The sequence below is a fragment of the Lithobates pipiens genome, unplaced genomic scaffold (genome assembly GCF_037356315.1).
Source record: "Lithobates pipiens isolate NorthernLeopardFrog02 unplaced genomic scaffold, aLitPip1_a1.2 Scaffold_8, whole genome shotgun sequence".
Classification (NCBI taxonomy): Eukaryota; Metazoa; Chordata; class Amphibia; order Anura; family Ranidae; genus Lithobates; species Lithobates pipiens.
The window spans coordinates 626,257,482-626,279,917 of NW_027507903.1; the positions used below are offsets into that span (position 1 = coordinate 626,257,482).

The following is a 22,436-nucleotide window of genomic DNA, read 5'->3' on the forward strand; positions in this document are numbered from 1 at the left end:
TTCTTTATGGTATTGAGTTGACACCTCAGATCCATAGTGAACTTTGATAGGTCCACAAATATTTGGATGGATTCATAGGGGTCTGGTATTTTCCCCAGTGATCTGGACTTCCTTAGAATTTGGTCATTAGTCAACTAAAAGTGCACCCTCATGACTACGCCCCTAGGGAAAGAACGGAGGCATTGGGATATGTTGGATGTGGTCAATGGATGGGGGTTGAGGTCAGGAAGGAGGATGCAAAACAAGAGAATTTTTGGGTGAGAGTAGTAAATTCAGCATGTAAAGACTGCTGTAGGCACACTAGTAGGAACATGTATTTAAGCAGCGTGCCATGATAAATATATATATATATATATATATATATATATATATATATATATATATATATATATATATAAAATATATATATATATATATATATATAGTGCCCTGCTCCTTATGGGCAGACACTATTGTTATTTTTCAAATTTAATTGTAGTTTTGCTCAAACTAATTTCTCTAAAAGTTCTGGTTTCTGTACCAGTCTAGCTGGGTTGCACTAATTCCCACTTGACCGTAGTTGTCACTGTCACCGTCGGTGGGTGTGGAACAGCAGCAGGCTGGATGCATTGAATGCCACCTCTTGCTCGGAAATAGTTCAGTGGGTGTGGTTTCACTGCTGTGCATTCTAGGAGAGGGTATTTAAGGGACCAACGCCATTTTTTCTGGGTTTGTCTGTCTGCCTGTTCCCAGGTCCCTGTCTGGGGTCCACTGTCCTGACCCCATGGCCCTCCTGGCCTGGGGTCTGTGTCGCATGGATCTGCACCTTGGGGCCGGCTGGCTCGAGGCCTCTCAACTGAGAGTGTAGGCCCAGGAATGTCTTGGGGCCTATTGATCCAGGGGTGGTCCTGTGCTGTCTCGCCTGCAGGGAGAAGCCAAGAGAACTTGAGAATCCAGGGGAGGACTTCTCAGGTGGAGGACCGAGCGCAAGGCTGGTGTCTCTGGAGGAGCCTGGAAACTCAGTTGAAGGATGCAACCCGGATCAATATCCTTACAGCATCGCTGGGTCGGCTGAAAGAATCTGCCACTGTATGGTAGTTCTTCCTAAAACTCTCAAAACCACTAAGTTCAATTGACAAGTCTGTGGCAGAGACTTTGTTTAGCATTTCATCGGCTGCTAGGTCAAGTGAGAGGGGCCTATCTGGTGACTGCTGGATCCAGTCTGTGGAGCTGTTTGTCCTCTGGATCTGACTGAAACCTTTAATCCGCAATTACTAGGTGCCTGAACTCCTCTCTTTCCTTTAACCTTCTATTGAGGGACTGTGTCTTCTGTCTTTTTTTGGTGTTACCCCTAAATAAATCTTCAAAAAAGGTGTTGGATCCATCATCATTTGGAGTACTTTCCACAGGACCCCCCTAAGAAGAAGAGGCGAGCAGTTGAGGTTATGGTAAGCCCAAATAATTAAAAATTAAAATAAATATAACATTTAAATAAAAATCCCTCTGTATCAATATTAATGGATCCCATGAAAATATGAATACACACTTCACATTCCCAGAAGATTTATATATGCTGTTGTTTTTACTTATAAAAAGGGATCATATTATGAGTGATCAGAAACTAGACCATTAAGCAGGGAAATGGTGAGGGCCCTTTTGTAATTTTCACAAATCTTATGTGCTACTTCACATAGCAATTCACATCTTTTTCAAGCATGTATTAAGAAAACTGCATAAAATCCTACTTTTATTTGGAATCATATGTTTATTGTGAAAACATATATAAATATGAATCATAGTTCTATGTGAAGTTTGTACTGCTAACATTTTTGGAATACCTTACAATATGTTCCTCTTGTTTTTACTCCCTACCAGTAATTATACCCTTAATAAGACTTTAACTGATATGACTGAATATCTGATCTGAATGCAGTATAATGAAATGTGATTTGCTTCTATTGGATAATACATTTTTCATACCATTATTTTGTTTTTGCTCTGATTTATTAGGCAACTAAAAGCCCTTGTACACACGGTCGGACATTCCGACAAACAAAATCCGTCGTATTTTGTCTGAAACTTGTGTTGCATACACACGGTTGGACAAAGTTGTCGGAAAATCCAATCGTACGTAACAAGATGACGTTATTTCGTTACAACGGGACTACGTTCAGCCAATAGCTTTGGTCTAGGAATTTGATCTGAGCATGCATGGCACATTGTCCGATCGGAATTCTCTACACACAGTCGGCAAAGTCCGATCGGATCATGTTGTCAGAAAGTTTTATAGCCCAGCTCTAAAACTTTGTCCGTCGGATATTCCGACAGAAACAGTCCGATGGAGCCCACACACAGTCGGATTATCCGACAACACGGTCCGATCGGACATTTTCCATCGGAATGTCCGACTGTGTGTACAAGGGCAAAGAGAGCTTGATTCATTAAAGCTTTGGCTATCTATCTGTCTTAGCAAAAGTATTGGGACAACTACCTTTACACGCACATGAACTTTAAGGGAATCACAGTCTTAGCCCTTGTACACACGGTCGGAGAATCCGTCGGAATGTGTCCTATCGGACCGTGTTGCCGGATAATCCGACTGTGTGTGGTATGCATCGGACTGATTCCATCGGAATATCCGTCGGACCCAATTTTCCAACTTGTTGGAAATATTTCCCGACCAACTGGGCCGATCGGACATATTCCGATCATGTGTAGAGAATTTTGATCGGACCAAGTGCCACGCATGCTCAGATCAAATTCCTACATCAAAGCTATTGGCTACTAGCCTGAATGTAGTCCCATCGTAACGAAATTACGCCATCACGTTCTGAAAGATCGGATTTTTCGACAACTTTGTCCGACCGTGTGTATGCAACAGTTTCGGACAAGATCCGACGGACAAAATCCAACGGACAAAATCAGACGGACAAAATCCGATGGATTTGGTAGTCGAAATCTCCGACCGTGTGTACAGGGGCTTAGTCTATAAGGCCTTCTCATTCAACATCAGTGTCTGACCTCACAAATGCACTTCTGGAAGAATGATCAAACATTCCCATACACACACTCCATGACCTTGTGGACAGTCTTCCCAGAAGAGTTGAAGCTGTTATAGCTGCAAAGGGTGGGCCAACTCAATATTAAACCCTACGGACTAAGACTGGGATGCCATTAAAGTTCATGTGTGTGTAAAGGTAGGCATCCCAATACTTTTGGTAATATAGTGTATCTAGCTATCTCTCTTGTCTTTTCAACACCTCTATTTTATTTTTCTTGTGCCTGCTTGCTATTCATTTTCTCAAGTATCTTTGATTATTCCTCTCTCTCTTTTTGCCTATCCTCCTTTCTCTATCTTGATCTCTCTGTATTTTTCAATATTTTTGTCTGCTCCTGAAGTGTATCTAAACCCCAAAACAACAATGTAATATATTACAGATTAACAGTGTTTAGATATGGTGGCTGCATTCGTTTTTAGACAAAAAATGTGCAGTGGCGCTGCTAAATAGTATGAGATTCAATACATTAGTCCAACATTAAGTCCTTGAAGTGGAATACTCAGTATATGTAGAGGGGAGATGTGAAGAGGGGGGACCTGTATAGATTACTTTAACAGTCCAAAAGAACCTTGGCAGCCTTTGAGGGGGAAGTTAAAAGCAGACTCCAGATATGCAAAGAGAAAAGAAACGCAGGCGCCTCTAGGTTAGAACTGTAAACATTTGAATGAGATACAGGAGCATTATCCACTTACATGGATGTTAGGGAAGTAAGGCACAAGTCCATCCACACTGGCGTGACATTCACAGAAGAGCGGTATTCCAAACAGCTGATGTTTGCCTGTAGGGTGGCTAGGACTTCTCCCCTACAGGCAAAAATCAGCTGTTTGGAACACCGCTCTGCAGTGAACACCACGCCAGTGTGGATGGACTTGTGCCTTAGGCAGGCCATACATGGTCGAATTTCGAAAGAAATTTGAAAATTTGTGCATTTTGTGATCCGATGGCACCACCACTGATTTTGAAATTCGGCCAACCAAGCCAACCAAACCTTCAATTTCACCTCATGTTGCTACAGAAAATAATTTTTGTGGCTGGGAATCTTCTTTTCTTTCCGAGAATTTTCTTTTCTTGCACATGCGCATTTCTTTTTCAAATTACATTTCTCGCACAATTCTCCCATCATTTGATTAGAAAATAGTTAATTTTTAAAAAAGATGGCCACAGGAAAATTGGCTATTGCTGCAGCCCACTAATGGTGCGAAATACAAATGAAAATTCTTAGATATGATTTTTGAAAGAAAATTCTTTCGAAATTCGATCCGTGTATGGCCTGCATTACTTCCCTAAACTCCATGTATGTGGATAATGCTCCTGTATCTCATTAAAATGTTTACAGTTCTAACCTAGAGGTGTCTACGTTTCTCTTCTCTTTACATTAGTTATTAGGCTTTTGAAGCTTTATTTGCATGTGGTGATCCTTCCAGCAACGCAGTTCCTGTGTTAGAACAGCTGCACTCACCCCTCCACTGTATCTATGGAGGACAAACTAGCCACCCTTGGGGAGCAGCACTGTCTACCCATGGAGAGGGTAGTGTTAGATGGACTGGTAGATTTAGGTTGACTTTACATAAGTGAATAAAACATTGAACTCAATTTCCAGAGGGGGTTTTCTTTTGTTTGGGGATAAGGGTTTCAGTAAATAAAAGTGAACAATTATAAGCATTTCTTTTAGTGTTAAATGGTCTGTCCCTACCATCTAACTGGCACTTTTGCTGGACAGCTTGGTCTGTTAAAATAAGTTGAAAGACTGTTACCTAGATAAAGCAGTAGTAAACCACACTTTTTTTTTTTTATGTAAAAACCTGCAAGACAATGGCATAATGTGCTAGCATGCATCACATACTAGCACATTATGAAATAGTTACCTTAGAATGAACCCCTTCAGCGTTGCACTGTCACCACTAACAGGGCTTCCATCTTCACTTTGTCTTCCTTCTGGGTTTGAGTGCTCCGGCCAAGCCGCAGTGATGTCACTCCTGTGCATGAGAACGGGAGTCACGGCCACGGCACGGAGCGCTGAAGGGACAGCGCATGCGGCAGTGACGTCTCTGGCTGCATGCAGTGTGAATATCTCATAAACTGTGCAGGATTAGGAGATATTCACTGTACATACAGGTAAGCCTTATTATAGGCTTACCTGTAGGTACAGGTATAAAAAAAATACATTACTACCACTATAACACAAACTTACTGAGTAGATCAATGGGTATTAAAGCTTTGTTATGGGAAAAACTGATAAAAACAAAGACTACTGTGTTAATGTCAGTGACAGACTGCATCATATATGTAATTTTTTTATTTTGCTCATCATTCCACCGTAGGCCATAATAAGGAAAAATAATTTCCCCAGCTCATGAAGGCAACAATACAGAGATTATATTTGTTTTTTGTTCTTTTATTTTGAAGTTATGGATGAGAAAAATATAACCAGAATCACCATGATCCACCTCATAGGTTTTAAAACTCACCAAAGTATAAAAGGTTTGATGTTTACTTTTTTATTTTTGATTTATTGTGTGACGATATGTGGAAACCTCCTGATCATCACATTGGTGTCCTACAGCAAATCCCTCCATTCTCCCATGTACTTCTTCCTCTCTCAACTCTCCATATCAGATATTGTAATAGTTACTGATATTCTTCCTAACACGCTCCATGCTGTTTTGGTTGAGGAGGTCATGATGTCATTTTCTGATTGCATCACTCAGTTTTATTTCTTTTCTGTCTCAGAAGCTTTGCAGTGTCTTCTTCTGACGGTGATGGCTTATGACAGATATTTGGCCATCTGTAAGCCACTGCATTATACTTTGATAATGAGTCACCGGGTATGCTGGATAACAGTTATCATATTTTGGACATTAAGCATGTTAATAGAATCAATTCTTTCATTTGGGATATCAAAATTACAATTTTGTGGTCCCAATATCATTGACCACTTTTTCTGTGACTTCCACCCTCTTCTAAAACTCTCTTGCTCTGATGCCACCAACGTTGAGCTGGAAGGGACATTGTCGGGTGCTGTTTTTGTTTTTATTCCTTTCACGGTCATTATTGTATCATATATTTATATTGTTATCACCATATTTAATATTCCATCAATTACTGGCAGACAAAAGGTTTTTTCAACCTGCAGCTCCCACCTGACTGTTGTTTCCATCTATTATGGTACAATGGTTTGTGTTTATTTTGTACCTAGTAGCGAACAGTCATGGAACATTCGAAAATTCTTGTCATTACTGTACACAGCAGTCACCCCACTGCTGAATCCAATGATATACAGCCTGAGAAATAAGGACTTGAAAAAAGTTGTTAGAAATCTTGTCAATCTAGTTTTGAACTTGCAAGTCAAGAAATAATAAATGCTGAGAATAATTTAAAACAGTTAAAAGCATATGCAGTGTGTTTTATGTATAACGTATTGAAAAGTATGTCAGACATCTACACTTATGCCACGTACACACGGTCGGGATTTCTGACAACAAATGTTCGATGTGAGCTTGTTGTTGGAAAATCTGACCGTGTGTAGGCTCCATGAGACATTTGCTGTTGGAATTTCTGACAACAAATTTTTGAGAGCTGGTTCTCAAAATTTCCGACAACAAAACTATGTCATCGTAAATTCCGATCGCGTGTACACAATTCCGACGCGCAAAATTCCATGCATGCTTGGAATCAAGCAGAAGAGCCACACTGGCTTTTGAACTTAATTTTTCTTGGCTCATCTTATGTGTTGTACATCACTGCGCTCTCCACGTTCGGAATTTCTGACAACATTTGTGTGACCATGTGTATGCAAGACAAGTTTGAGCCAACATCCGTCGGATTTTGTTGTCGGAAAATGTCCGATTGTGTGTACGGGGCATTACAGTAACATATTATTTCTTCATTGGTTTTTAGATATACAGTACATGTTAAAGTGGTTGTTAAGCCACTCTAACATATATACACCATCAGCACTGCCTCCTATTGTAGTATCACAATATTAAAAATAAATGCTGTAAATACCTAATTTCAAAGCCGAGATCGCAATCACATGACCGGCCGGATCTTTCCTTTCCACCTCTGACAGATGCAGCGAGAGTGGCCGAGATTGCCCTGTTCATGTCACTTGAGAGGTGAGGAGGAGAGATCCACAAAAAAAAAAAAAAAAAGGATCTTTAACACAGAAATGTTGGCTTACTGAAAACTATATCCATGTACAGTATGCACTCAAAACTTGGTCGGGGCTCCTTTTGCATGAATTACTGCATCAATGTGGCATGGCATGGAGGCAATCAGCCTATGGCACAGCTGAGTTGTTATGGAAGCCCAGTTTGCTTTGATAGAGGCCTTCAGCTCGTCTATATTGTTGGGTCTGGTGTCTCTTATCTTCCTCTTGACAATGCCCCACAGATCCTGTATGAGGTTTAGGTCAGACGAGTTTGATGGCCAATAAAGCACAGTGATACTATGATCATTAAACCAGGTATTGGTAGTTTTGGCAGTGTGGGCAGGTGCCAAGTCCTGTTGGGAAATGAAATCAGCATCTCCATAAATCTGGTCAGCAAAGGGAAGCATGAAGTGCTCTAGAATTTCCTGGTAGAGGGCTGCGCTGACTTTGGACTTGATAAAACACAGTGGACATTGGACAAACACCAGTAAAAAACATGGCTCCCTAAATCATCACTGACTGTAGAAACTTGAAACTGGACCTCATGCAACTTTTTCTGTGTCTCTCCACTCTTCTTCCAGACTCTGGGACCTTAATTTGCAAATGAAATGCAAAATCCAAAAAGAGGACTTAGGACCACTGAGCAACAGTCCAGTCCCTTTTCTCTTTAGCCCAGGTAAGATGCTTCTGACCTCTCTGGTACAGAAGTGGCTTGACAAAAGGAATGCAACAGTTGTAGCCCATGTCCTTGTGTGGTGGCTTTTGAAGCACTGACACCAGCCATAGTCCACTCCTTGTGAATCCTCCCAAAATTCTTGAATGGCCTTTGCTTCATAATCTTCTCAAGGCTGCGGTTATCCCTGTTGCTTTTTCACCTTTTTTTACCATTTTTTTCCCTTCCACACAGCTTTTTATTAAAGTTTATAGGAAAGTTTAGGACAGTTTATGAGCTGGGGGTAGCCTCTGGGCAGTCAGCAAAAAGAAGGCTCACCTGAGGTCAGGATATATTGAATTCCAGTGATTTGGGCTACCTTAGTTGCTATTTTTAGCCATAGGGTTTGAAGAACCTTGCAGCTCCCAAATATGTGAAGGTGTGTAGATCTATCTGGGCAATCATGGAAGCAGTTCCCCAGGACCAAGGGGCTAAATCCATTTCATTTGAGGGGGTAAAATACCATCTGGTGTGGAGTTTTACCACTGTTTCCCTTACCACCATAGATTTTGTAACTTTTTGCATATTTGACACCATATCAATCCAACTCTCCGGGGCTATTTCTTGGCCTGTTTCTGCTTCCCAACTGAGCATTGCTTGTGATTTTGAGGGAAGGTCACGTTCATTCAGGTACTGATACATAGTGGAGATAGTGCCTTTATCTCTGGTGGAGACCCTACATAAGTGTTCAAATGTGTTGGATGCATTAGACCCCTCCCCTTGGTAGTGACTGGAATAGAAATGCCTGATCTCTAAATATTTGTAAAACTCCATCCTAAGTAGTTCATGTCGCTCCTGCAGGAAGGCGAAAGAGCTAAAGGAGGGTTCTTGGGTCAGTGCCTCAAGGGTGGTTAAACCTTTCTGTGTCCAGTGGGAGCATTTTTTAGGTGTGTGGCATGCTGACGGGAATCTGCGGTCGCCTAAGAATGAGGCCAAACAAGGGCTGTGGGGGGCCAGAGCATATGATGTTTTATATAAAGACCACAGCTGTAATGATTGGCCCACTACTCCACCAAGGTCTGCTCAAACTGGAGGGATGGGATGGGATGGGATGGGATGCTTCCCGGGGGGGTGTGCCACTATGCCACTTGTACCAGTCTGGCGGAAGCGTAGTAAAGCCACAGGTGTGGTAGCCCCAGACCTCCCAAGGTTGTTGGTCAGTAGAGTAGTTTTTTATTCAACCAGGTTTATTTGGGCTTGCCAGACAAAGGCATTCACCTCCTTTTGACTAAGCTCTATGGTTTGGCGGGAAACATATAGAGGTAGGGATATAACGTATTGTATGTGATAAACTCTGTGCCAAAAATTAAACTAAAATAAATATTGTTGGAAATAAGTTGGAACACTACAGTGTGACCAAACTCTAACAATATTAAATTGGTACAGCTGCTCCCCTGATTGAACACAGTGATCAATTAAAATTGTAAAAAAATAGAGGGCACTAGGGATGAACTTCAAGTTCGAGTCTAACTCATGTCGACTTGAACATTGCCTATTCTTCTGTTCGGCGAACAGTGAACAATTTGGGGTGTTCGTGGCAAATTCGAAAGTCTATGGGAGAAATCTAAAGTGCTAATTTTAAAGGCTAATATGCAAGCTATTGTCCTAAAAAGTGTTTGGGGACATATATAAATGCAAAAAAAAAGTTTTAAAAACTATAGTTTTTTAGGGAGAGGTGATTTTAATAATGCTTAAAGTGAAACAATAAAAGTGTAATATTCCTTTATATTCTGTACCTGGGGGGTGTCTATAGTATTACAGTGCTAAGAACTGTCCCTGCACAAAGTGCACAAGTGCACAAAGTGTAATTTCTGCAGGAAAAAAAGTAATTTAAAATCACTTGCGGCTATAATGAATTGTTGGCTCCCCGTAATACAGAGGACAGTCATTAAAAGTCATTGATAAAAAAAAAAGCGTGAGGTTCCCCAAAATTGAATAACCAGGCCCTTCAGGTCTGGTATGGATTTTAAGGGTAACTCCATGGCAAATTTTTAAAAAATGGTGCTGAGTTCCCCCTAAAAATCCATACCAGACCCTTTATCCGAGCACGCAGGAAAAGAGGGGGGGACGAGAGAGTGCCCCCCTCCTGAACCATACCAGGCCACATGCCCTCAACATTGGGAGGATGCTTTCGGGGTCTGTGACCCCTCAAAGCACCTTGTCCCCATGTTGATGAGGACAAGGGCCTCACCCCCACAACCCTGGCCGGTGGTTGTGGGAGTCTGCGTCTGGGGGGGCTTATCAGAATCTGGAAGCCAAGGGGACCCCCAGATCCCGGACCCCCCTCTTTGAAATGGTATGGAGGTACAAAAGTACCCAAACCATTTCACAAAGAAAGCATAAAAGAATGTTAAAAAAGACACACACACCATTGAAAAAGTCCTTTATTAAAAATGAAAAAAATTAAAAGATTCCAGCGGTGGTAATCCACTCTTGCTATCCAGCGATGGATGATCATCTCTCCGGGGTCCAGTGATGGCTGATCTGATCCAGCGACGGGTGATCTCTCCCTCCAGCGCAGCGCAGTCCATCCATTCTCTGTCTCCACTGGTGGAGACACCTGACCCCGCCCCCTCTGATGCAAGTGGGAACGCCTGGCTTTCCCAATGATGTGTGGGTGACCCCGCCCCCCTCTGATGTAACACAGGTTTTCGTTACATCAGAGGGGGCGGGGTCACCCACACGTCATTGGGGAAGCCAGGCTTTTCCACTTGCATCAGAGGGGGCGTGGCCAGGTGATGGGTGGCCCCGCCCTCCTCATATAAGAAATGTCAGGCTGCCGGGATCCCCGCAGTGTCTCTGCCAGTGGAGACAGAGGATGGATGGACTGTGCTGTGCTGGAGAGAGAGATCACCCATCGCTGGATCAGATCAGCCATCACTTGACTCCGGAGAGATGATCATCCATCGCTGGATAGCAAGAGGGGTTTACCACCGCTGGAATCTTTTTTTATTTTTTTTTATTTTTAATAAAGGACTTTTTCAACGGTGTGTGTGTCTTTTTTAACATTCTTTTACACTTTCTTTGTGAAATGGTAGGGGTACTTTTGTACCCCCTTATCATTTCCAACGGGGGACAGGATCTGGGGGTCCCCTTGTTAAAGGGGGATTCCAGATTATGATAAGACCCCTGCCCGCAGGCCCCCACAACCACCGGCCAGGCAGGATTGTGGGTATGAGGCCTTTGTCCTCATCAACATGGGGACAAGGTGCTTTGAGGGGTCGCAGACCCCCAAAACATCCTCCCAATGTTGAGTGCATGTGGCCTGGTACTGTTCAGGAGGGGGTTGCTCTCTCGTTACCTCCCTCTTTTCCTGCGGCCTGCCAGGTTGCGTGCTTGGATAAAGGGTCTGGTATGGATTTTTAGGGGGAACTCCATGCCATTTTTTTTTCAATTTGGCATGGGGTTTCCCTTAAAATCCACACCAGACCTGTAGGGTCTGGTACGGATATTTAGGGGGAACCTCACATAATTTTTTTTTTAATTTGACACAGGGTTCCCCTTAATATCCATACCAGACCTGAATGGCCTGGTAATTGAGTTTGGGGGAACCCCACACTTTTTTTTTTTATCAATGACTTTCAATGAGTGTTCTCTGTATTACAGGGAGGCGACAATTCATTATAGCTGCGAGTGATTTTAAATGACTTTTATTCCTGCAAAAATGACACTTTGTGCAGGGACAGTTCTAAACACGGGAAACATGCACCCCTTTACAGGCATACTATAGACACCCCCCAGGTACGAAATTTAAAGAAATATTACTTTTACTGTTTCATTTTAAGCAGTATTAAAATCACTGCTCCTGAAAAAACATCAGTTTTTAAAACTTTTTTTTGCATTGATCCATGTCCCCTGGGGCAGGACCCAGGTCCCCAAACACTTTTTAGGACAGTAACTTGTATATTAGCCTTTAATATTAGCACTTTAGGTTTTGAACTTTTGAGTCCCATAGACTTTAATAGGGTTCTAAAATTCACATGAAGTTTAGGTCTGTTTGCAGGTTCTGGTGCGAACCGAACCAGGGGGTGTTCGACTCATCCTAAGAGGGCACTGCATGCTAAAGAAAAAATCAAAATATAAAAATACTATTACAACATATGTGCACAATGATGCATGTGGTATACCAAACCGATACACCTTGCTGTGTATACACTTAATCACAATGCAGTGAAATACAATAGTGCCAAATCACCTATATAGTGCACACAAAGAATGAAAATAGAAAAGTCCCAATGAAGTGACCACAACAGTGGTAGATGCCTTGAAGTCTTCAACCATGAAGTATAAAAGTCTTCTATGTGCAAATGATAAAAAATTTCTTCACCAAAGAAAGGTAACAACACCCCACAGGGATGAGTTAAGGATCTGCTTACCAGATGTATATGACTTCTTTAGTTAAAAAGAAATTCATAAAAGCTTATACAGGATTGTGCCTGTTCACATGAGATGGCTTGATTAGGTTGGTAAAAAAAAAAAAAACTCCTCCCCGTGTTGTCAGATGTAGGATATATGAAAAACAATAGATGCTTCCATAATGCATTACATTTACTGTATTAAAAAGATTTAAAAACATGAAGTAAAGCCAAATGTCCCCTTACATTAGTTGGTGCCCACCCGGAACTGGGGTCGCTCGCTCGTCTGGGGTTCGCTGTGCTGAGAAGCAAGGGATCTGAAGTAGAATAGAAGCTTAGGAAGAATAGACATCTTAATGACCTAAATCCTACCTAAGAATGATATATGGTAGGAAGACCATAGGTGTAGCAATTGTTTGATGCAAATACCGGAGGGTAATTTGCAAAGTATAGTTTACAGAGGGATGTGGCCACTTTAACCACTTGCTTACTGGGCACTTAAACCCCCCTCAGTCCCAGACCAATTTTCAGCTTTCAGCGCTGATGCACTTTGAATGACAATTGCGCGGTCATACAACACTGTACCCAAATGAAATTTTAAACATTTTTTTCCCACAAATAGAGCTTTCTTTTGGTGGTATTTAATTACAGCTCGGAGTTTTATTTTTTGCTAAACAAACAAAAAAAGATGCAAAAAAAATAAAAAATCATGTTTAATAGTTTGTTATAAAATTTTGCAAACAGGTCATTTTTCTCCTTCATTGAAGTGCGCTGATGAGGCAGCACTGATAGGCTGCACTGGTGGGCACTGATAGGCTGCACTGGTGGGCACTGATAGGCTGCATTGGTGGGCACTGATAGGCTGCACTGGTGGGCACTGATAGGCATAGTTAAGGCGGCACTAATTGGCACAGATAAGACGGCACCGATGGGCACAGATAAGGCGGCACTGATGGGCAAAGATGGGCACAGATAAGATGGCACAGATGGGTGGCACAGATGGGTGGCACGGATGGGTGGCACTAAGGGGCACTGATAGGTACCACTAATAGATGGGACTGATGGGCACTGATAGGTGGCTCTGATAGGTGGCACTACTGGGCACTGATGGGTGGCACTGCTGGGCACTGATGGGCACTGGTAGATGACACTGATGGGCACGGATATGTGGCACTGGGGTGCAGCACCTTTGTTGAGGCAGATTGTGGGCATTGCTGGGTGGCACTGTGGGCACTGCTGGGTGGCACTGCTGGGTGGCACTGTGGGCACTGCTGGGTGGCACTATGGGCACTGCTGGGTGGCACTGACGGGGGCACTTATTTTTTAATTATGTTTAGTGATGAGGGGGCAGGTGGGCACTGGCAGGGGGCAGGTGGACACTGGCGGGGCTGGCCGTGATCAGGACTGATGTCCCGATCACGGCCGCCAGTGATCAGCTCTTTTTTTTTCTCCTCGCGTGAGGAGGAATAATAGCCAATTACCGGCTCCGTTATATCACATGATCAGCTGTCATTGGCTGACAGCTGATCATGTGATAAGGGGTCGAGATCGACCCCTTGCTCGGATCGGTGATCAGGCGAGTCTCATAGACTCGCCGATCACAGAGCGCGCAGCTTGCGCCCCTCAGGGGGCGTGCAGGCGGCTTGTGCACTAGGAGATCCGTGCTGTAGCCGTCATTTGGCTATAGCGCGGGTCTCAAGTGGTTAATTCCCAAGTATAGTAATGTTTCCCCACATAGTGTAAAACCAAACCTAGACTGGATTCCTAAAAGTGTATGCACATTTTGATAAGTCGACACCCAGACCCAACATGTTGTGGAAGGTGTTTAACCACTTCAATACCGGGCCATAGTCAAATGACGTCCACAGATGGGATCTCCCATCCTGGGTGGGCGTCATATGACGTCCTCGGTATTTTGCCGCACCTGCGGGCCCCCGGGGTCCCGCAGTGCGAAGATCGTGGATGAAGTGTGTCCCTCGGACACAGCCCATCCCCGATCTGTGTGATTGCCACCCCCACCCCCCGATACACATGACCAGCCGTGTCCAATCACAGCCGGTCACATGTACTGTGCACATTCACGACGCTCGAGCACACAATCTGGGATGTGGCGATCTGGGATGCGGCTTGTCACCCTGACACAGCCCAACCCCGATCGCAGTAAAGAGCAAATGAAATTGGTTCTTTACCACATCACTGGCTGTGTCCAATCACAGTCGGTCACATAATGTAAACTGCGGTAACGAGATGTTACCGGACTCTCCTCCTCACACACTGATCCTGTGTGAGGACGAGATTGCGGTAACATCTCGTTACTGCCTAGTGTACACCAACACACACTGATTACCCCCCAATAAAGAGGACCTGTCACCAGCCATCAAAGTACCTGTCATCACCCATCAAAGTACCAACAGATGGTATCACAGCCCATCTGAGTACCCGAGTACCTGTCCCAGCCCATCTGAGTACCCGAGTACCTGTGTACCTGTCACAGCCTATCTGAGTACCTGAGTACCTGTCAGCCCATCTGAGTACCCGAGTGTCAGGAACCATGAAACAGACAGAGACAGAAGTACAATCAAATCACACTTGTTTATTAATGAAAATAAAAAGGTAAATAGGAAAAAGTATAGTCAAGCAAGCCAGAGTCCAGTAGCCAGATCGGGTAGTCAGCCAGTCCAAAGTTCATAAACCAGATCGGGTAATCAGCCAGGCCAGATGTCAGGGATCCAAGGTGAGTAACTGCAAGCAGGATGGAAGCCAGGAGGGATTTTTGCAAGCCAGCCTTGAAACAACAGCAGGAGATGGTTCCTAGTGATGTGACCAAACGTGAAGGCAATGGAGAAATGAGCTGGAGACTTTAAATAGGCTGGCCAGATGAGCATTATCGGAAACAGCTGGTAACAGGGGAGAGAGAAGAGAGATGGCAATTAGCCGACAGCTGAGCGGCCAGCCCAGAGGAGGAAGGGCTAAGCTAGCTGTGACAACGAGTACCTGAGTACCCGTCAGCCCATCTAAGTACCCGAGTACCTGAGTACCTGTCAGTCCATCTGAGTACCCGAGTACCTGAGTACCTATCACAACCCATCTGAGTACCCGACTACCTGAGTACCTGTCACAGCCCATCTGAGTACCTGAGTACCTGTCACAGTCCATCTGAGTACCTGTCACAGTCCATCTGAAAACCCGAGTACCTGAGTACCTATCACAACCCATCTGAGTACCCGAGTACCTGAGTACCTGTCACAGCCCATCTGAGTACCTGAGTACCTGTCACAGTTCATCTGAGTACTCGAGTAGCTGTCACAGTTCATCCGAGTACCGGAATACCTGTCACAGTCCATCGGAGTACCCAAGTACCTGTCACCAGCCTGTCAGAGTAACGGAGTACCTATCACCAGCCCGTCGGAGTAACGGAGTACCTGTCACCAGCCTTTCGGAGTAACGGGGTACCTGTCACCAGCCCGTCAGAGTACCCGAGGACCTATTTTCAGACCATGCCTCATAGAATACACGTTGAGGTGTTTGCTTTCCAAAATGGGGTCATTTGGGGGTAATTCCATTGTCCTGGTGCTCCAGGGCCTTCAAAAGTGTGATAGGTAGGAACGAAATGAGATGTGTAATTTATGCTCCTGGAACGCCTGAAGGTACTACTTCAATGTTGGACCTCTGTATATGGACAGGCTGTGTAAAAGTCTCGCACATGTGGTATCGCAATACTCAGAAGGAGTAGCAGAATGTGTTTTGGGGTGTACTTTTTGCTATACACATGCTATGTGTTAGAAATATCTTATAAATGGACAACTTTGTGTAAAAAAAAAAAAAAAAAGATTTTCATTTTCTTTCCACGTTTTCTGAAGACTTGTGTAAAATAATTAACCATTCAAAAGACTCATGCATCATAGAATATACTTTTGGGTGTTTGTTTTCCAAAATGGGGTAATTTCGTGGGTGATACCATTGTCTTAGTGCTCCAGGGCCTTCACAAATGTAATAGGTCGTTAGGAAATTAGAGGTGCCTTTTATGCTCATAGAACGCCTGACAGCCCTCCCTGCATGTTGGGCCTTTGTATGTGGCCAGGCTGTGTAAAAGTCACACACCTGTGGTATTGCCATACTCAGGATGAGTAACAGAATGTATTTTGAGGTGCTATTTTTGCTATGTACATGCTTTTAGTTAGAAATATCTTATAAACTGACCACTTTGTGTAAAAAAAAAAAGTTTTAATTTTTTTTCCACATTTTCCGAAGACTTGTGGAAAAAAATTAACTGTTCAAAAGACTCATTATGCCTCATAGAATATATGTTGGGGTGTTTGATTTCCAAAATTGGGTCATTTTATGGGTAATTCTACTGTCCTGGTGCTCCAGAGCCTTCACAAATGTAATAGGTCATTAGGAAATTAGAGGTGTCATTTATGCTCCTAGAATCTCTGACAGTGCTCCCTGCATGTTGGACCTCTCTGTGTAGACAGCCTGTGTAAAAGTCCCACACATGTGGTATCGCCATACTTGGGAAGAGTTGCAGAATGTATTTTGGGGTGTAACTGGACGTATGCATATGCTGTGTATGAGAAATAACTTGTTATCATGACAATTTTGTAAAAAACAAAAAAAAACATTCTTCTTTTTCCCAAGAATTGTGGGAATTCAGGGCATTTGTTTGCTCTTCAGTTAGGGATGGGAGGGTCAATCTGTTCAACCATGATTTGGTTGAGGGGCCAGGCAGGGAGGGGGGGTTGCTAGTAGGTCCTGGTAAAATTTGGAGAAGACCTTGAGTACCTCTGAGGGATGGCGCTGCCATACCCCCCCCCCCCCCCCATCATTTCTAAGTTTATAAGAGTGTGGAGGTTGGATGGTGAAATTTAGTTTTGTAGCATACATTGCTGAAGCCAAGTTTCTGTGCAATAAGAACTTACCTTTCGACCATCTCAGTGTCTTTTCCATTTGCTCAGAGAGGATCGTGTCTAACTCGATTCTCTTGATGTTAATTTGTCTGAGGGTGTTGGGGGAGTGGGACTGGTTGTGTATATGATACAGTCTGGTCAATTCTCGGGAGAGTCTGGTGATATCTGCTAATTTACATTTTTTCCTAATCATGGCTAGTTCTATCAGATATCCCTGAATAACCACCTTATGGGTAGCCCACAGCATAGTGGGGGGAGTGTCCCGTGTGTTGTTAATGCAGAAGTATTCCTCTAAGCGGTCCATGACTTTAGCAACCAGTTCTGGGTCTGAAAGGAAGGAGTCGTTAAGGAGCAAAGAAGCATTTGTAGGTGAAATGCCAATATGAGAAATAACCAACAGTACCGTGTGGAGATCAGACCGTGGGCAAGGATGTATGTTTGCTGCAGTAGGACTGTAGTACTGAAATTATAGTCAAGCCTAGAATAGCTGTCATGGGGGTATGAATAGAAGGTGTAGTCTCGAGAGCCAACATTGTGGTCCCACCAGGAATCAGTTGGTGGGAGCTGATCTAGTGGGTGAGGGTCTTTGGGAAAGCGTTGGCATTACTTACAACTCGGCTTCATTCTAGTCCAGAATGAGCCACCATATTGAAATCTCCTCCAATCACTAGGTACGGGGAAAGATATATGTCCAGGATCTGAAAAAAAGAAGCAAAAAAAGAGGCTTGTGAGAAATTAGGAGCGTAAACGTTTGCTATTGTAATTGCTTTGCCACATATTGAGCCCTGTATTATCTGAAACCTGCTTGTGGGGTCCCTATACACATGCTGCACATCCAATAACACTGAGATGTTTATAAAAATGGCCACCCCCTTGGACCTTGAGTTAAAAGTAGTGAAAAAGTGCTGTTTATATTGGGGGTTGAAGTAACTAGGATGGTTGGAGTCAGAAAAGTGGGTCTCTTAAAGAAGCAATATGTCTGCACCCAAGTGTCTATATCAGGGATATGCAATTAGTGGACCTCCAGCTGTTGCTGAACTACAATTCCCATGAGGCCTAGCAAGACTCTGACAGCCACAAGCATGACACCCAGAGGCAGAAGCATTATGGGATAGTTTTGCAACAACTGGAGGTCTGCTAATTGCATATCTCTGGTCTATATGATCTAAAGCCCTTCTTCCTCTTCTGTGGGGAGTTAAAGCCTTCCATATTATGTTATATTTTCTTAATACCCATCATTGCATCTTAGAGGGTAGATGATTGGGTTGATGTCAGGTGGAGAGATATGGTCAATAATTAGTAACCCAAATGGTGCACATCGATAGTGGCATACTGTAGGTTTCCTCTCCCTCAGAAACAGCATAAATAAACATGCCAGAACAATAAAAAAAGAGGGGAAATGAAGGGTAAGGGAAACTAAAGAAAAGGGGGACAAACATGAAAACTATTTTTGAAAGGCATCGGGGAGAAAAAGAACAGGTAAAACCATTTCTTCCCCTCCAACTAACAGGAAAAAAACCTTTGTGGAGGACTATATAGTCCAATGCTCTAATATTCCAAATGAACCGTTAGAGTTCAGTGCAGGCGATCTCAACAGGGCCTGAGGTCTGGATGTCCAATATCCTGTAGGTTACTGAAGACCAAGCCTGTGAAAAATGTAGAGCAGGGGGTTGATCAAGCGGGCACAACGAGACTTGGAAGCCATCTTGCGACACATTTTGTTGCATAGTAAAAAGGTGAGACATGGGAAAGTCACCAGCATACTGTATTCACTATAACAGATGCACCTTTCTGGACGAGATGTTGGCTAGGGAGTCAGATGTGCGCCTCAGTGCTGTAGCTCCTAATTAGCTGATTAAAGTAGGACATGAGTCTACATTATTGTATATTATTGTGTATTTCACAATATTCAAATTTTATGAGATACTGAAATTTGGGTTGGGACTAGCTGTAAGCCATAATCATCAACATTAAAAGAAAGAAATGTTTGAACTATATCATGTTGTATGCAATGAATCTATATATGAGTTTCACTTTTTGAATAGAATGGCTGAAATAAATAAACTTTTTGATGACATTCAAATTTTTTGAGATGCACCTCTATGGATAACTTCAGATACTTTAGGAGCAAATGTCTGTTTCTATTTACTAGTTACAGTCAAGCATGATGCAATTAACACATGTAATACAATAGTTGAGTATTAATTAGGGACATTTTCTACATTTAGCCCCAATATATAATTTTTTCACACAAATAGAGCGTTCTTTTGATGGTATTTGATCACCTCTGTGTTTTTTATTTTTTGTTATATAAATGAAAAAAGACTGAACATTTTGAAAAAAACAAAAGATATTTTCTATTTTTTTATTATAGAACATATCCAATAAAATCAAATGTCTACATAAATTTAGGCCAAAATTTATTCTGTCTTTGATGAAAAAAATCCCAATAAATGTATATTAATTGGTTTGGTGAAAGTTTTCGCGTCTACAAACTATGTTAAATATATTAAAAAATTCATAAATCCTGATGTACTTCTAATGACCTATCTAATTTCTCGAGGCCCGTAAATGCCAGGACAGTACAAATACCCCCCCCCCCCCCCCCCATAGACCCTTTTTGGAAAGTAGATGTAAGAGATTAGTAAGAGGCATGGAACTTTTTTTGGAAGTTGTAATTTTTCGTCACAATTTTTGGGAAAATTGGGAAATCACATAATTGTATTTATTTATTTTACATACTATCACCAGTGTAGTGCAGCATCCTCATATGACTGGTGTGGTGGTGATCAGGGATACTGCCTGGTGGCTGTATGATATAATTAAAATGAAACGTAACCACTTCAGCCCGGAAGATTTGGCTGCTGAATGACCAAGCCATTTTTGCGATTCCACACTTTGTCGCTTTAACTGACAATTGCGCGGTCGTGCGACGCTGCACCCAAAAAAAATGTATGTCCTTTTTTACTTTAAAAAATGTTATTGATTTTACAGAGAACATAAAACAGATACATTGTTACAGGTGTTGGAGAGATGGTACATCAAACAAATGGTTACTTAAAGGACAACAGAATATCAACATTCTAATAGTCTGGTATAACTTCTCTAGATCCTCCCGCACACCTCTTACATGGAATGCTCTATGTCAATCAACTACTGGGCTTCAGCAGCACCCCAACTGGAAACATACTGTGCAAGGAGAATGCCTCTCAGTGACCTGCCCCCCCCCCCCCCATCTGGGTGGAGGTCCCCAAATTCGATGTAGGAGACAGAATCTACAGGGAGAACAGCCTACTCTCCAACTCCTCAGCCCTCCTAGGAAGGCTGATGATGTAGAAGGGGTCGGGGTGAGACCCCTGGGGACAAGGGAACAAGGATAGACCTTGAAAGAGGGGAAGGGGGACAGGGGGAGGTAGGGGGGAGAGTGAATAGGGGGAAGCATGTCAGTATCCAGACCAGTATCATGCCAGGGGGGCTAAGGCCATCCTTCCGGCATAAGGGATATTCCCAGGTACTGGGCCTAGGGCTTCCAGGTAGCCTTAAATTGGGATGTGGAGTCTAGTAGGATGCCGGTAAGCTTCTCTTGTAACATTATCCACAATATTTTCTTTATTGCCCCTTTAAGGGAGACCCTGGGTAGCTTCCAGGCCTTGGCAATTGTCATCCTAGCTCCCAGAAAAAATAAAATGAATCAGTTGTTGGGTGTGTTTCGGAGCCTTGGGGAGGTTAGCATTAAGAAGGGCGAGGGCAGGGCTTCTTGAAAGAGTGAGATTTGCGATTTTCCAGATTAGGGAAAAAAAATTTCTCCAAAAAGTCCTTATTCTGGGGCATTCCCACCAGATGTGAGCCACGGAGCCTACTAATTGGCAACCGCGGAAGCATCTGGGATCAGCAGCGGGGTACAATATGAAGAGTCTCGCAGGGGTCAAGTACCACCTGGTAAGGACCTTGAGATTGGCCTCTATCAGTGAAATATTTCTGATGCCTTTGAGGGCTCTAGAAAAGGAGGCCTGCCATTGCTCTACTGGCATGCTTATTGCTAAGTCATTCTCCCAAGCCACCATACTTGAAGTCTTGGTCGGGTGGTGGGCAAGTGACTGAAATACAACCGAGACCGCCCCCCTCTGCTCTGTTGCTTGCCCGCACCACAACTCGTACGTTGTGAAGCCGGAAGGAGCTGGCTTTTCCGTCCAAATTTTAAGTAGGAAATGGCGGATCTGATAGAATCTGAAACGTTCTGAGGGCAGCATCTCAAGCTGGTTCACACAATATCCAAGGGTGTTTGGACCCTTCGCATTGAAGAAGTGCCCAATTCGATAGAGGCCCTTGTCAAGCCACCATCTAAAGGCTTTGCTGTCCTGGCCTGGGGGGAAGTCTGTTCTGCCAAGAAGTCTGTTCTGCCAAGACTTCTTTATCTATTCAAAACCTTACAGATCCCCATCCCAATGCTGCAGCTCAAAGCTATCCAGAGGTCTTTCCTTAAATTTATCTGGCACGATAAAGCACACTGTATAGCTAGCTCAGTCGTATTGTCCCCTAGGTCCAGAGGTGGGTTGGGATCCTCAGACCTCATTAAATATTATTTTGCAACTCATCTAAAACCAATCATTGTTTGGTCATCCAGAATGGCATCTAGCACCTGGTCGGAAATTAAAATGAGCATTACTAGTCCGGTCCACCCAAGTTCTATGATTTGGATGGATCTTAAAACCTCCATAACTCAGATTAAGAGCCTTTGCCTGCACCCGATGATTTTTACTCTTTCAATATGAAATAAATGCTCTCAAAAATGTTCCCTCTCATCCCCATGTCCACCTCTGTTAAATGTGCTATTCAATGCTGATATACCAGATAGTCTTCCCTATACCCTTATGCTTCCATGGACACAAGCTGGAATCTTCCAATTCCTAAACCTTGTACACCCATTTACCTATACACTCCTGCCTTATGATGAAATTCAACAGAAACATCAGATCCCTAAACAACTATTTTACTTCAAATCAAACACTACTTCCATTCTAAATCACCCACTCTCACCCTAGACAAGCCCACTCCTTTTGAACTCCTTTGCTCTCGGGGTCTGTACCAAACCCACCTTATCTCAGACATCTATAGATACTTACATGAAGCTTCCTCACTTACTGAAACATACTGCGCCTGCATGGAAAAATAATCCCAGATTGTCAAAAAAACCTATATTTGTCCCTCAATGGCAAAAAGTATGCCTTCACGATGCATGGAACAAAGGGAGACGACCTATAAAATACTGTTGTT

General features: G+C 43.1%; 1 protein-coding gene across 2 annotated transcripts; it reads left to right on the top strand.

Moving 5' to 3' along the window:
• The first annotated feature begins 1,521 nt into the window (after nt 1-1,521).
• LOC143963966 (olfactory receptor 10A7-like) lies at nt 1,522-6,445 on the top strand. 2 transcript variants are annotated; one of them, XM_077473692.1, is made up of 2 exons: nt 1,522-3,176; nt 5,360-6,445. In XM_077473692.1, exon 2 carries the CDS (start codon nt 5,447-5,449, stop codon nt 6,392-6,394), a length of 948 nt encoding a protein of 315 aa, XP_077329818.1. In that variant the 5' UTR covers nt 1,522-3,176; nt 5,360-5,446; the 3' UTR covers nt 6,395-6,445. The 2 variants fall into 2 exon arrangements, with proteins under 2 accessions (XP_077329818.1, XP_077329819.1); XM_077473693.1 differs by having other exon boundaries at nt 1,537-1,623.
• Nucleotides 6,446-22,436: the final 15,991 nt, after the last annotated feature.

Excerpts from the sequence above, each read along its gene's own strand:
- LOC143963966 (XM_077473692.1), top strand. The coding sequence starts at position 5,447 with ATGGATGAGAAAAATATAACCAGAATCACCATGATCCACCTCATAGGT.